Consider the following 16,056-nt stretch of genomic DNA (forward strand, 5'->3'; position numbering starts at 1 on the left):
ATCAGGATTGGCCGCAGTGCACTCTGGGAGTATGTGTCTGCAGAAGTAAGGGGCTGTATGCGGCGAGGCAGGTAAGTGCTTTTTTTAATTTATTGTATGTCCGTTCGTTCTTCGACCTCTCTCCTCCCCGCCCTTTCACTCAATCCACACACCGGCCGCTACAAATGATAGTAAAAGCACAACTACTAACCATCACACTTCTACAAGTGTGACAATTCGAACAATTTCAGGCCCTCAAAGCTATTAAAAATGGCTTGCGTGACACGTAATAGTGATTTTTGATGTACATTGAATTAATAATTAGATGTTGCTGTGGCCATCTTTAAATTAGCCAGAAAATGCCACCTTGTTGCAGACTGTGACAAGTGCTGATGTTGGCAGTGGAGTACCAGTGCCGAGCATGAAACCACCAGCTCAAATTAAGCACCGGAGATTCTCCTCACCTTTCCAGTAGGAAAGGGACTCAAGCAGCCGTGCAACAGCAGAAAGTGGTCTTGCAGCCGTCTTAAAAAGCCCTCGAATGTAAGAGCACAAAACGACGGCAAGCGAGGTAGAGGCGATGAGTCTTATGGAAGGAGCTCACTTTGAATTATTGAACTGAAACCGCTTTGAAATGAGAGAGCATGTGGCAAAAATGCTGAACACATTACTCATGTAAGCAGGGAATGGGACGTGTAAGGTGGAGGAGGTGAAGGCTAATTATACCTCCCAAACAAATGAATGTAAAGTAATTTTTAAAAAAATGCATCATTAACACAGCTGATGCGCAAACCTAACACAACTGTTTCACACAGAAAAAAAAACCTTACTGCTAATCTACTAACTATTATTAACTCTAATCTTGAATTCCGAAGTAACGTGCTACTCCCAGCAAAGCACTTCAACGCCTTGTCAGGATTAGTAAACGCTATATAAATGCAATTAACCGTTCCGATATTTGAGAAGAAATGTTTGCTACAAAGCTAAATGTTCTGCTGTAATAATGCATTGTGCAATACTGAAAATGTAAAGCAATCACTATTCACTAATTCCAGGTGCAAGTAACCTCGTCAAATATGCTAGTGGCTAAGCTTTAGCCAGAGGTGAATCAGTCATTCTGCATCTTCTGTGCACCAATGAACACAACAATATTCAGACAATCAAAAAAGGAATATTGAATCACAAATGAAAAATGGCATAGGGCAACTCAACGACACGAGTAATGAGGCGCTAAAGTGTTCACTTCTGAATATTACATTTCATTTTTTGGTTTTATACAGAATGAAATCACTTTAGCTGCGACTTCCATCTTTTGTAGGAGGTTATATAAATGCATTTTCCTTGGGCAAATTAAATGCATGTTTTTTCCTAAATTAGGCACTTATGTGCACTTACAGTGTCCAAAGCTGGCCAATTGTACCGAGTCTTTGCAGAAGAGCGCTGTAGTACCACAGCGAGGCCCATTATCTGGGCGTTAAGCCACAGCATTTAGAACAGTCGTCTGAGATTCATAGACCAGTCAAAGTGCCTTCCTGCATCTCCAAATTATGATTTTCACGTGGCGCCAAAATTGCTAATCCCTGACTGTGCTCGTTTATCCCCAGGAGGAGGTAGAACGAGAGATAATTAAACAAGAGGAGAACGTGGACCCTGATTACTGGGAAAAGCTCTTGCGGCACCATTACGAACAGCAGCAGGAGGACCTCGCCCGGAACCTGGGCAAAGGCAAGAGGATCAGGAAGCAAGTCAATTACAACGATGCAACCCAAGAAGACCAAGGTACAGTGGAATCAGTGTTTACAAACAGTATTACTTTTGTCTCCATCACCGTAAAAAAGTCCGAATCAGTTCTGGTGGTGTCTGGTAGACTTTAATTTATATTTTAGAATATCGATTGGCCTCTTTTTTTATGCAGTACATTATAGCAAATAACTTACGTTATACATTTGAAGATACACTAATTGCAGGGTCAATTTAATAAGATGTATTTCATGAGCATGGGAAATAGTACACAGGAGTACTCTTTTCTGTATTCTAACGTGCCTTTCTAAATCGCCCTTGATATGGCAACTTCTTGTTAATAAAAGTGCAGAGTGGACAGTCCCTTCATTTTGTTCCAAATGTGTATGAATATTTCGTATAGCTCTTTTGGGAGGAAGTTGGCAAAGTCATGTAAGTGTACTACGACCGTATACAGGGGGTCTCTTTTACTTGGTCGTACATGGCCTTGTTGATCGACCCCTATGTTTCTCTTAGGGATTAACAGTGCCTAAAACAACCTGGAACTCAGTATTTAGACAGTTTGCGCTTCCCAGCTCTACCGAGTCCTCTACCGCAGTGGTGGTAGAATGGAGGACCCGTTACACAATGTGGGGCAGTGACCAGCTGAGGTTCCTAAAATCAAGAAAACCCAATCTGTGCTCGCCCCTGCTGAAGGGGGGAGGAGGTGGTAGTGGTTTCCTGAGTCCCACCAGGCTGTGGGTGGACCCCAGCAGCAGTGGCTCCTCCGCTATGGCGGTGGAGCGTAGCCCTCCCTGTTGAGGGCCAGGCAGCGGACAGGAACGGGAAAAACAAAATAATAATAAGACCATTTTATTATTATTTTATTTTTCTTTCTGCTAAAGGCCGCCAAGTATGAGCAGGGCGGCCATGATGAGAGCAGGGGGAGGAGAAGTGCACACTGTAAGTGCGCATGATGCTTTGGCCGGCTGTCTGAGGCCATCCAAACCGTCATGTGCACTTTGACTTCTCTCCACCCGATCTGTGTTGTACAGCCGGGTGGAGTAGAGGCACAGGCTCCTAGTACCTGAGCAAGTGTTAAAAAAGCCCGCTCAGGCCAATCACAGCGCTGCTCTCATAAAAGCAGCATTTTGATTGGCGTCTAAGAGGCTGCTTAGTGTGAGGCAACCAGCGCAACAGCAGGTGAGTGCTTTTTTTAAATTATATACGCCCTACCTCCCCCCGCACCACCGCTTATTAATAATGGGAGCTGCTACTGGACACCAGTAGTCCTTATCAACCCTTAGGGAGAGGGTCACTGAGTCTACCTTCCTGGTGGGAAGATACCCACACTACCCGCAGCCCAGCACATATTTTTCACACCCAGCATCCCTGTAGGCCACCAGGCTTGAATGACACCGTGAATGTCAAATGTCCTGCTTACCCTTTTTCCTAGCCATGCTAATGGAGAGTTACTAAGGGCCCCGTTTAGAGTTTAGCAGACAGGATACACCGGCGCACCAGCTTTGGAGTACCCAGTCTATCAAACTCTTGGTTCATCTACCCTGTTTTAAGTTATGTAGACCGCAAGATGTGTGCTGACGTGGTACAGTTAACTCCTTTTGCATAAACCTTTCTAAGGCTGCCCAATGGAATACAGATCATCAAAGGTAAGTCATCCAGCTATCCACCATATTAAGAGTGGACGGTCAGCTGTTTTTTTTCTACTATCAGCCACTGTCAGGAATATGCTGGCGGTGAGGGACATTAAAAATAAACAAGCATTTACAATGCAATAGATCTTGCATTGGCATGAGTTTGAGCTATTGGCATTATAAATGACAATGCCTTTTATTTATGTGTTTTGAAAACCTGCAGGCGGTGCATTAACACGCACTTTGTACTTATAGTTGTTGCTTATGAGAAGCAAGGCTGGCAGTATTAAAGCCCCAATTACTGCCAGACTTCCTACTCTGAAGCAAGGATTATAAGTACAAAGCGCATGTTTACTCACCACTTGCAGGTTTTCAAAACACATAAATAAAATGTATTGTCATTTACACTGGCAACAGTTGAAACTCTTGCAAATGTGAGACCTACTGCATTGCCCATTTAAGCTAGAAACAGGTTATGCAGCAGATGATTAATTATGTGGAAGGTGCGGCAAACCCATAATTATATGTAAAATGCTGCAGCTGTGGAATCACCTAAATCCAGGGACTGTGGCACAACCTATGCCTTGCAGTTTGCGTACAGGTGTTACTGTTAAAAGCGCTTACTGTTCTACATAAAATAAAAATCTCATCTGCATGTTACAGGATGTGCTCTGCGGAATATACATTAACCCTCCATGCTGCTTTATTAGTCGTGACTAGACAAAACACAGATCTCTCCAGCAAGTGCATTAACCACTAGTTATCTTATTATTATTCCCTGAGATGTACTGGGAACACAAAGATATCCACAGCAAGTGCCCTAAACCCATAAAATATATTTTAATGCAGCTTTTGTGAACAATTATGGCATGTCTTAAGATCTGATGTCACTTCTTGTGATGTCACTTCCTTTGTGGTTATGGGGTGTGATGCTGATTCCTGTGATGTCACAGGCAATGTCACGCACCGTAATGTCATCTGCATATTGACTAACTTGGTTAGTCCCTGCAACTTTTTGTTTTAGGACTTGTGCCCTGATGTGGTAAATAATTTGCCGATTACAGTAAAAAAAAATGTGTCTAGCTCAAATAGATGGAAAAATCACTACAAATGTAGCAAAGCATACTGCTGCACAGTGGAAGGCCCTTTGCAGTTCTATACTGGTCACCGATCTGTTGTTTATTTTTGTATTTGGTTGTCAGACTGGTATTAAGGAGGTGAAACATTTGTCTAGAATGAGTAAGAATGGCAAAACAATGAGGTAACACTAAAACAAAATGTGCCTTGTTGCATTACATAATTCCGCTCATCTTGACACATAATTAAGGTCAACACTGCCACATAAACCAGTGGTCCAGCCTACACCTTCAAAATTGTAAAATGAGACTATTTCGCTTGCATAGCAGCAGGTGTCTACATAACTGGATTAGATACACAACAAAAAGTGAGCATGTTAACTTGAAAAAGCTATAGTTCCGGAATTTCCAAATAATATTTTGTATTCCATTTCGATGAGTACTTCAATCACCACCACATATTTGTTCACAAGTTATCAAGGTGATACTTTCCCTTAAATCACGATTTTCATAAAAGACTATTTGGAAAAGTGTAATGGTAATGAACGAAGTCATAAACAGACACCAAGTCTGCAGCTAAAGGGTTTTTTGTGTAAAGCACATAGGAATGCCTGCAGTTCACTGAAATACCAAACGTGCGTTAAAAACGTTATCGGCTGTGTAGGATGAAGTGATTTGGAAAGTGGGTAATTTAAGGAAGCTTGTAAGAAGGAAGCATGCGCCAGACAGAGATGAACACATGCACTACTTGGGTGCAACAAAAACACATTATTGAGTATGGCCGGCATTGTTGCAACTTGCAAGTGAATGACTTAATTTGAAAAGTACTCTGTCTCCACCGCAAAGCCCAGTAAAAGCTGCTATTCGATCTATTGTGTTGTATGGGGTAGGTTCTCAGTGAAAACGATGCAAAAAAAGTATTCGACACAAATAACTCTAGAGCAATATGCACGTAAAGTTTACATTGCAGACTGTTGTCAAGGGCTGCACTTAATGGAAACCACATGCTATACTCTACAGAGAATGCACTTCTATGTGTTACAGCGTGTGTCCATCTTGGAATAATGGGAGGTATGTTCACTGGATGGTGAACAAACGCATCATCAACAAATGATTTCACTATGTTCCAATGGGAATACCATAAAGGGTGAAAATTAGAATGATAATTGCCCAAAACAAGGAGCAGCACTCGTTTTAGAGATATGAAACATTAAGTTCTTGCAACCTTAATTAGTTCCCTCGTACTGCTTTCTTTTGTATTCTACAAAGCAGAGGTGGAAAAAACGATCTCGAGCAGCTGCCTGTTTGTACGTCTCACATGGACGATTCACTCTTACCGGGTGACTGTCTATTGCATTCAATCTCAAGCAATAAAACGTAAAGTAAAATCAATTTTACATAAAGGACTTTAGTAGTTTTTTATCCACCAACCAACAACCTGCCCCAAACACACAATACCAGTGACGGGGCGAAGTTCGAAAAGTTTCCTAAAATGAAATTCAGCAGAGCGTAAGCCACACTGGGCAATCCAGAGATAGACAGATAAGAGGGAATCTAAGTGTAAGGAAACCGTACTTTACCGGTACGCCTCAGCCTGAAGGGAAGTGAGGTATCAGCAAAACCAATGAGTTAGGAGGCAGCATAGAAGAAAGACAATGGAGGTAACCAATGGGAATTACAGGCAAGAAAAAAGTCGGTATTATTGATTACTGCAGATCTTGCAGACAGCGCATGCGTGCTGTTGCTCGACTTAAAAATGACCCCCACACCTTGGAAAAAAACTTCCACAGCGTTAGGGCCATTACTTTTTACTTTCCATAAAACAAACATTTGAAAATTAGTTTTTGGAAAAGAAAAAAGATGTAAAAGTTTGGTGTAAGCATACATCACCAACAAGGGAGGCACACAAAACTTTTAAATAGCTGTGAATGAGCTGTTGTGACAGCGAGTCATACAAATCAGCAGATTTCACTGCAGTAAACTCTAAATTTGGCATGAGGAGTAAAGGCAAAATGGCGGACATAAGTGCTCCTCGACCGTGACTGCCTTGATTCTATCCACCAATCTCAAAATCGTGCCCTAGTTTGTGAAATACCTAGTTTTTCCTGCCCCATCAGTGCTTAATTTGTGCCGGTGCTTTCCGGGGCTCAGCACCGGCACTTATTTGACAGGGCCGGAGCTACAACATTTTTCTCCCTCCGCAGTGAACCTTATAATTATTTGAAAATAAATCTACCTGTCCCACAGCTAGCGCCCACGTCGACGCGCCTCTGACACCTTTGTGCGCTGGCTGCTGCTCAGCTCAGCTCCCCGCAGACTTGCCAGCAGGAGACACTTCATTAAAGAGCGCTCTGGGTGAGAGCCTAGCGCTACAATGTTACAATCTGCCAGTGTCTTCCCAAGCGTTAGCTGTGCCGCCAGCGCGGCGCCTGTGGGGGTATCATGACCTCTCCTCCTTTACAGGAAGGAAGTGAAGTCGATCTAAAGCGGTGGCCGGGGACTCGACTAATTAATAAACTTGCAAGACTCTGCGATATTACCCTGCCGGCGTTGCTGGAGTTCCAAAGGGCCGGTAGCTGTGCAAGTCAGTGTGTGCTGCTTTGGGTTGTTTTGGCTGTCTGCAGGCCTTGTTGCGTCTCGTGCACAGTAGAAGCTGGTATTGGCGCAGGCTGCAGGCAGGCTCCAAGTCGGTTTTCTGCGGCCAGCTACAACACCACGTTGGCTCTCACCACTCACACCTTCGGCCGATCAGTTCTGACTTAAACCGCGCCTAGAGAGGCAATAATGCATACAGCGCTATACAAATGCTAATTAATAAAGCCAATATAAGTTCGGTCCCTCACCTTAAAACAAGTCTCCCACCACAGTTTCAAATTTGATCCAGAGACCGTCGGGAAAATGCTCCCCATAACCGTTAACCCCTAAAATATTACCCTATTAACCCCAGCGGCCCTCTTTTATGCAACACCACACGCAGCTGCCACAGCGTTTCTTAATGAGGGACTGAGAGGATTGTCGGGCATAGAAATTACAATTTTTCTGTTTTCCTCTCTTTATTCTTGTTTTCTTCTTTGATTGTTGTAAAACCCCTTCTGTCCCCTGCTTTCCGCAGGCAGACCCCTCCCTCCTTTGGTCTATAAACAGCCCTCGCTTCACCATGGTGCTGATGATGGTGGGGGGAGGTGGAGGAGCGGGAAAATGATGTGGAAACCTTTTCCCATTATATCTGGAGGCCCTGCTGGTTGCCGTCTGACTTTTGGGGACTCTGTACCAGTGAGCAGAGAGGTGAGGGGGCATGGGTTCAGACTCCGCTCTGCTGCCCACCGCAGAGAGCTGGGAGGGGAGCGGTGTTTTTGTTGTTGTTCTCTTATTTGTTTAGTGCTTGGTTTATGCTTCATTGCTGGTTTTCTGAAAACTTGACGTACTGGCAGTTATTTTGCCGAGGCAACAAGTGGTGCTATGGTGTACTATTTGGGGATTTTACATGGCACCACCAGATTACAGTTCTGAATCCCCTGCTATGTTGTGAACTGTTCTTCTATCGCGCATTAATTGAAGAACACACAGCACCTCTATGTATCATATTGCTGATAATTACAATGTTCGTCATGTTAAACGTTTCATTGCCAGAACTTAGCTTGCCCATACTCATAGCTGCATGGCACAACTGCATATGCCCAGATAATTTGAACTGCTCAATTAAGACTTTTTGGAAGCTGTTCTCCATATGACTGTATTCCATTGGATCCTTCAGACCTTCAGGGGTCTGATGGGGCTTGTATTCAGTGGCACAAAATCCGTGGCAGTAATTAAGCTTTATCACACTCCTCTGGTTCCTTCAAAACACCCGAATCTGGGGCCTGAGTGACTTCAGCGACACACAGCCTCCAAGCAGCACTCCCATGTATGTAGCCTTCTCTCACAACCCCTGAACCTGGGCCTGGCTATAGAAAAACACAGCCTCCAGGCAGCCACCCTAAATAAGGGCACTAGTTTAGTGCCCTTCCATTTCTGGTGCTTTGCAGCAGTTTGAGGATTGGTTTAGAGTTTCTCATTGCACAAATTAGAGTAATTTCTGCTGTTTATATGTTTCCCCTGTGTTCATTGCTTGATTTTGCTTTCAAGATAGTATCACTCATAGTCATTGAATGTCACTCATAATTACACTGAAATTATTAGGGCAGAGGAATATACCCAGAGAAACCTATTTTGATTTGCGTGCCTACCTGACTCAGTTATTTTAGCGGGCCTACAGTTGGGTGAGGCTATAGAATTGTGTGTGACAGTGTTTAGTGCTTAGCATGTTTACCATTGCCTTGCATGTTACGTGTGGAGAAGTGTGGCTCAGTGGTTAGAGGCGGCAGACCCGGAAGCTGAGATCAGCCGTGGACCAGGGTTCGATTCCCCGCCTCGGCGGGTCTCGGGCTCAAAAAAAATTCCACAGACTCGACAATTCTCGCTCCGGTGCCTACTCGACTCACGGGGTCACACTCTGCGACTCTGGGCAATAGCTTGCTTAATCTCCACTACGGCCCCTCGTGGCGGGATGCCTGGCTTTCACCTTGTGAATACCCTGCCGGGGTATCTCTCACAGGGGAATACCAGGATGGGTTCCCTAAGCAAGCGCCTTGAGACCCCTGGGTGAAACGTGCGCTATATAAATCGAAATACATTTACATTTACATTTACATTTATAATTTTACTATGAAACATACAAAGGACGGGATTGGTGTATTATGCAGTATAAAAAGATGTCATCTTGTTTGATAACCTGCATGAATCTGCCACTCCACTCCATTATCAGAGAGAAAAGGCTGTGAAGACCTTTGCTTTATCTAAGTAAGCTTTCAATGTGGCATGATCTGAAATGTTGAGTTGGGAAGACAATTTGCATGCTCTGTGGCATGTTGGAACATTTTGAATACGCATCCAAGAGTGGTAGCATATGTGCAGGTTTAAATTCTATGTTTGAGAAATTACCAAAAAGAGCAGTTGGATAATTTGTGCTGCTAGCGCTTTGTTGAGAGGACCCTTATGCCGAAGTGATGAATTATGAAATGCATCTTGATTTCAGATTCAGGTTTGAATCACCATTAATTTAGAGAAAATATTTCAAGAGGAGCTGGATAATCTGGAAAATAAACCCCAGACGTCTAATATTGGGAACATCCAGGTTCAAAAATGTTTATTCCAATATTTTGATGACCAAGTAATTTTAAGAAACACAGTGCTTAAAGAAAATATGTGCCTATTTTGTAATATTTATCTTAGCTGTAACACAACTACATTTAGAAACGTTAAGTTCCATGTTTTTTACTATTTTGAATTTTAATAAATGCACATATATTGCTCCGGGGGAGTGAGCAATAGTAACAAGCCCAATTGCTAAATTAATCAACTATTTATGAACCAAACCCCTTTGACCACCTGAAGTGACAAATAGCTCATTCAAGTGTACTATAGGATTTTATTAAATGTATCAGTTTAGAGTGTTTTCAGAACATTTTGCTCTGTTTTGTCACATAAGATATGTAAAAGTTATATCTTTGACTCATGACACAATTAGAATCTGCTACAAAGGACGACACAAATTATTGCCCTTTCCCCAAATTGGCACGTAGAGTACTGGAATATTTCAAATGTCCCTTTTCAATGCATTAGTCCTTGTATTTAATTTATTCCAAAATTGTGCTTTAAATGCACTTTTGATTTCATCTTTATAAAAAAAATTCTCAGGGCAGGGGAAGCTCTTATCAAAACCTTACTTGAGCAAGGATCCATTGCTGATTGGGTATTGCACCTAGCTTTCAGACGTGCTAGTTGAGTATGTGGATGGAGCCTATAAAATGAGTGGGTGGAGCCAGTGGAGGAAGTGGGTGGAGTCGTGAAAAGTGGGTGTGTCCTCCGACAAAAATTTGAGCACCTGGACTTCATATTTTACAAATTAAGCACTGTACCCCATGTCCCAATGTATCCATATTGGCAGGCACTATTCCTACTGTAATAAGGGCTCTATCGCTGTCCCACTCGTTCCTTGATTTTTCTCGTCTGATAGGATTGTAATCCTAGGACATTAGCTCTCACAACTTATTCTGTTTGTCATTGGATCGCTGGGGACAGTTCTGTGAGGGCCACAATATACCGATTTGTGGTCTCATTTCTTAGTAACACAAACTGTGGAAAATCCACACTCACCTAGAATCTAACCTCCTCCTCTCACTGTTACGGCCATCTTTACGTATAGGTAGTGCTACTAATTGTACTGAACTGTATTGCTTATATTTCGTAATGCCATTACAATTCAATGGTAGCACGCGGACGGCTGAAGAACTGTGATTTCTATCTTGTATTTTAGTTTTTCCGTCACTACATTCTCATATGTCATGTTGCACGAGCAATTTTTTCACATTTGCACAATTTGAGCAACTTACGATACAGTGTACATAGATGCGTTCATAACATATGCATTTCACGTAACTCTTATCTATGGTTGTGTTTTTCTTTAACATTTTTTTTCTAAAAGAAAATTCTCTATTCTTTAAAGCAGTATTTGTGTTCAATTGTTCTACCCCCATTTGTTTATTGTACTATAATTTGTAATGAGCAAACAAATGTGAGGGACTCCGTTTCTATAGGAGTAAACAATAAGGCAGACAAAAATTATGTAACTTACAAAAAAGCAATATAATTTATGTAATTGTATGTTATGTTATCTTATCTGATACCTTCCAGAAACTGTTTTGAGACTAGAGCTCAAAAATATTGATTAAAAGACCAGGTGTTGCTTTTTAAAAAGGGAAAAATGTGCTTAGGCTCAGAGAGTAAAGGGCATAACGTTCCAGATTTTGGAGGTGGCAATGGAAAAAGCCTTTTCCTATAAACCACATTTGGGTGTTTGGGGTTTTGTGTCACTATATGGAGGCTGACAAAGAGCGTGAAAGGAATTAAAACTGACTAAGGGTTGCCAGGAGAGATACATTTAATGTGATGGTACCCTTCTCAGATTAAAAAACCTGTAGGTTAAAAATTATCCCTCTCGACGCAATGTGCTCAGGTAACTATGAGGATGGCATGTTTCGGTCCTATCTGGTCACAAGGACCCTTGGCATTTCATCAGGACCGCATAGACAGTGTTTGATGTGTTGTGCACGTGAGTAGCAATAGAAGGGTAAACACCCTCTGGTCGATCAGGGCAGGCCAGAAACTGAGGACCCTGTAGTTTAGGCTAAAACTAAATAGTCGAAACCGCTCCTGATCATGACCTAGGAAATGAAAGAGACACACATCAGGTAGGTATATGAGGCTTCATTTTGTGCCTCAGCTAAGTATGTCGAGGAAGCGCTAGTGGCATTTTATGAAAGAACACACAAGAGACAGACTGGTTTTAAATTGTACCACCAGCCCCAAGGATCCGGTGCGGTGATTCACCAGGTATACACGGCGGACAGCCCATACAGTTACGCCAGACTAGCAGCGAACATGATAGCTGCCCCGTAGCAGGGCCGGCCTAAGGCATGTGCAAGCTGTGCACCTGCACAGGGCCCCCAAACCCCAGGGGCCGCCACGCCAATATATATCCTTAGATACATATTTGCGTGGCGGCCCCTGGCAGGGATTTGGCGGCCTCGGGCCCCCTACCTACACTCCCTGCTCAGGGCCTCCGTGAGCCTAGAGCCGCCCTGCCCGTAGGCAACCTAGGAGCCACCCACGTCGGGGGGAGGTACCAAGAAAGTAGGAGCCCGACAAATAGGCCCCAAAGTGTGCTGGTCATGCCACATTGCCTAGCTAATGTCGGTACTCGTACCAAATGACACTTGCTAGGCGGATGGCGTGTGATAAAACTAGCCTCCATGTGCAGTACAAGCACACCAGATCAAGAGCAGACACAAGTGACATGAGATAAAAGGATACATAACCACATTGCTAAGTGATGTGGATGGGGACCCTTACCTAATAAAGAAGGAAGAAGTTCTCCAAGGGCTAGAGGCATCGGGTGCCTGCACCTTACTGGGCTACAGGGAAAAAGACAACATGGTAGAGCAAAGACATGAGAAACTGACATGCTCAGCAGTCCATGGTTCAGTAACTTACTGTTTAGGTTCCTTGGTCCATGTAGCAGATTTCTACTTACAGTTTTGGTCGGTTTCCGGCTCATTAGCACCTACCCCATCCTTACGCCTGCCCGAAAGTGAAGTAGACCAGGCGATGAATGAGGGGAGGTCTGTACTTCCATGCGGTATGCCTCTTCAGGTCACGATGTGATGCGCATGCGTGTGCTGCGGGGATGTTATGGGCATGTGGAAAAAAAGGAAAAGAGACCCCTCCGGCTTACACTTGTGCAGCCAATATGACTTGTCAAGTTGCGGTGTTCATGTGTGCACTGTGGGGATATTTGGCTATGTTGTCAAGGGGATTAGGGCACTTATGGCGTAAGACTGCACAAGTGTGAAGGAACTCAGGATCCTGCTAATTGTAAGCGTGTGAGGGTGCAGTCCCCCTGAGCCACATCTGGTGTACGCTGTGAGTATATCTCGTGGCTGTTGTCTAGAGGAGGTCCAGCATGGCTGCGGTAAGGAACCCTAGAGTGGATCCGAAGAGTGGCAATACAGTCAAGTGGTCTACTGAATATATGGGACGTATGCTAGTGTTATTCTTGTAGCGGTTGTGCTCGGTACCATTCAATAAGAAATGTGATAATGACAAGGACGGGCCAGGGTGGGAGAGTGGAGAAGGGGCCCTACCCCAGACTGAGTGCTACCCCTAAAGGTTCTAAGGGGCAGGAGTTCAACTCGAGTGTACCTACACAGGTGCTGGAACGATAGTGGGGACACAAAGAGTGGTGCCCCTAGGTCAATGAGGACTGGGCATTAAAGTTCAGTCCATAGTATCTCATCGTCATAGCCATGTTCGTGGGTACGAAGGCAGTGAACCCATCGCTGTTCACGGCGTAGAAGTGGGGCGCTACTCCAACTTTGGTCAGCCTCTATAATTGTCCACTGTATTGCCTTGCAGGAATGTCCCTTTTCAATGAAGTGGTTGGTCATTTTGGTCGCCGTATGTCCGCGTCTGATGCTGCTTTTGTGCTCACTAATCCTCACCTTCACGGATTGGGTGGTCATCCCCACATATCTTAGTGGACAAGGGCAGGTGATCAAGTACACACAATTGGTGGTGTTACAATTAGTGTGTTTATGCTGTTCCCACATAAAATCATCCAATTGTAGAGTCTTAGTGTGTCTGGTTGAGGGGCAAGCACCGCATGTCCCGCACGAGTGGTGTCCCGTTACAGCTGGCAGGTTCCATAAGGTGGTGTCCTGGGGTTTCTTTTTTGGCCGGGGTCGTGTGTTGACCAATTGGTCGCGGAGATTCATGGTGCGCTTGAATGCAAAAAGAGGTTGTTCAAGATTCAGAGAGTCAGTGTTGAGGATCCTCCAGTTGTGACTAATTATGTTCCTTATCTTATTAGACAACAGGGTAAATGTGGTAACATGTGATCACATCGCTGGTTTGTGGCGCCTTTGTCTTGAGTTGTCCCTGGTGGTTATTATTCCTGGCGCATTTCCTTACCTTCTGGATAACATCCCTTGGGTAGTCCCTTTCATGTAGGTTGTTGGCAAGCGAGTTAGCTTGGGCATCAAACTCTTGTATCCTGCTACAGTTCCGTCGAATCCTCAAGAACTGGCCATACGGTAGGTTTTTTCTAAGGGCTTTGGGATGGTAGCTTTTAAAGCTGAGAAGGCTATTGCACTCAGTGGCCTTAATGTAGGTGGTTGTGTGAAGGTAACCATCCTCAAGACTGATGAGTAGGTCCAGGAAAGAAATAGCCTTATCACTTGATGTCCTTGTGAAGTGTAAGTGGGGTCCCTGTTGTTAATCCACTTGTGGAACTTGACGTAAGTCTCCTCAGTGCCTCTCCAGAGGACATCGTCGATGTACCTCTTCCAGGTAATATGTTTTCCTTGAATGGGTTGGTGTCCGTGAAGATGTTGGTGGCTTCAGAGTGTGACATGTACAGCCTGCCAGACTAGGTGCAAAAGTACAACCCATACTGGTACCCTGTACTTGGTGGTTCATAGTGGTCCTATACATGAAGAAGTTGTTCTTCAGTGCAATGATGATAACATCAATAATGAAGAATGCTGGTGGGCAGGGCCACCTTACGCAGTAGGTTTCACACTACCTCGATGGTAGCTTCCTGAGGGATGTTGGTGTACAAAGCCTCTACATCGAGTGTAAGGAGTAGGTTGATTTCCTCCGTGTTGTCATCATTAATCTCCTGGATCAGATTGAGGACATCACGTGTGTCCTTCAGGTATTCAGGTGTTGCCTGAAACAATGGTCGCAGGAAATGGTCACTGACTCGACTGAATGGTTCATGAAGGGAGCCTATGCCGGATACAATAGGGCGGCCCGGTGGGGGGACAATGCCCTTATGAATTTTAGGGAGAAAATAGAAATATGGCATCTTGCTATTCACATTCACCAGGAAGGCCGCTTCTTTTGGGGAAATCCATCCCTCGGTGGCTGCCTCATTCACCAGGAACCGAATCTGTGTGAGGAGTCATTCCATTGGGTCAGTATCAAGTTTCTCGTAATACTGAGTGCTGCTTAGTTGGTGAGAACATTAATTTTCGTAGTCCTCGATGTCCAGGATAACCGTGGCACCCCCTTCGTCCGCGGGCTTGATGATGATGGTTTCATCATCTTTAAGGGAGATTATGACGTCGCAGAATTTTTTAGACATGTTTTTGTAGGTGGGTTTGGCTTTCAGTTGGTTCGCCTCCTTCAATACTGCTTTTTCAAACGTGAGGACCTCGCTGGGGACCATACCAGAAGTGGGGGTGAATTTGTAGGGGGGTCTGACTCCTGAATCTTCGCGCTCTGGTTTAGTAGTATCCTTAAAGAAGGATCTGAGTCTTATCTTCCGGAACAGTTGGTGAAGTTCCTCGTTCATGCTGAAATTGTCCTCTTTAGGCGTTGGTACAAAGCCTAAACCCATCTCCAGGTCAGTGACCTCATCAGTAATGAGTTGCCTTTTAGAAAGGATGACGATTAGGTTTTATGGTGCGTCATGCTCCTTGTTGTTTTCGGCTGGGTCTCCATGTCTTGCCACTGTACCTGCTTGTTCCCTCTTCTTCTTTCTCTGCCTCTTTCTCTACCTCTGTTCTGAAAAGGAGGAGGAGGGTGTTGGAAGAAAGGCTGCTGGAACCTTGGTTGTGGACCCAGGTAGGCTGGGTACCACATGGGTCCTTGTGGGGGGTATGGTTGGTTTACATAGGTGGTAGCGGAAGGGTGGGAGGAGTCCCTGTTTATTAAGAGTTCCTCCCCCAGCTTTGGTTGCTAGAGTTGCTGTTGGATGAGTGTCCCGAGTTATGGGAGGTTGATAATCCGTCATCAGATAGGGCTTCGTTATCAGAGGGTTGAAAGTCCTCCTTGGTGTAAGGGTACATTTTCTCCCTGTCAAATTTCTTAATGTCCTTTTGCAGCTTAGAGATCTTCTGTTGCAGGAGGTAGTCTCGGTGGTCAGACATTTCGGCGTTGATCTCTGCCAGGCGAGTTTTGAAAGCGAATATGCTAATACCTGTTTTTAGACCATTCTCCACTATGTTAATATTTATAATCAATGC

At 44.2% G+C, this 16,056-nt stretch overlaps 1 protein-coding gene across 1 annotated transcript in view; it reads left to right on the top strand.

Annotated features, from left to right (window-relative positions):
• The window catches only part of CHD5 (chromodomain helicase DNA binding protein 5), a 1,012,157-nt gene that overhangs the window by 643,719 nt on the left and 352,382 nt on the right, over positions 1–16,056 (top strand). Inside the window, exon 26 of the mRNA XM_078640953.1 lies at positions 1,584–1,758. Within this exon, the coding sequence (XP_078497079.1) occupies positions 1,584–1,758 (175 nt within the window). The remainder of the gene's footprint in view (positions 1–1,583; positions 1,759–16,056) is intronic.

This window comes from Lissotriton helveticus, chromosome 5_1 (assembly GCF_964261635.1).
Source record: "Lissotriton helveticus chromosome 5_1, aLisHel1.1, whole genome shotgun sequence".
Taxonomy (NCBI): Eukaryota; Metazoa; Chordata; class Amphibia; order Caudata; family Salamandridae; genus Lissotriton; species Lissotriton helveticus.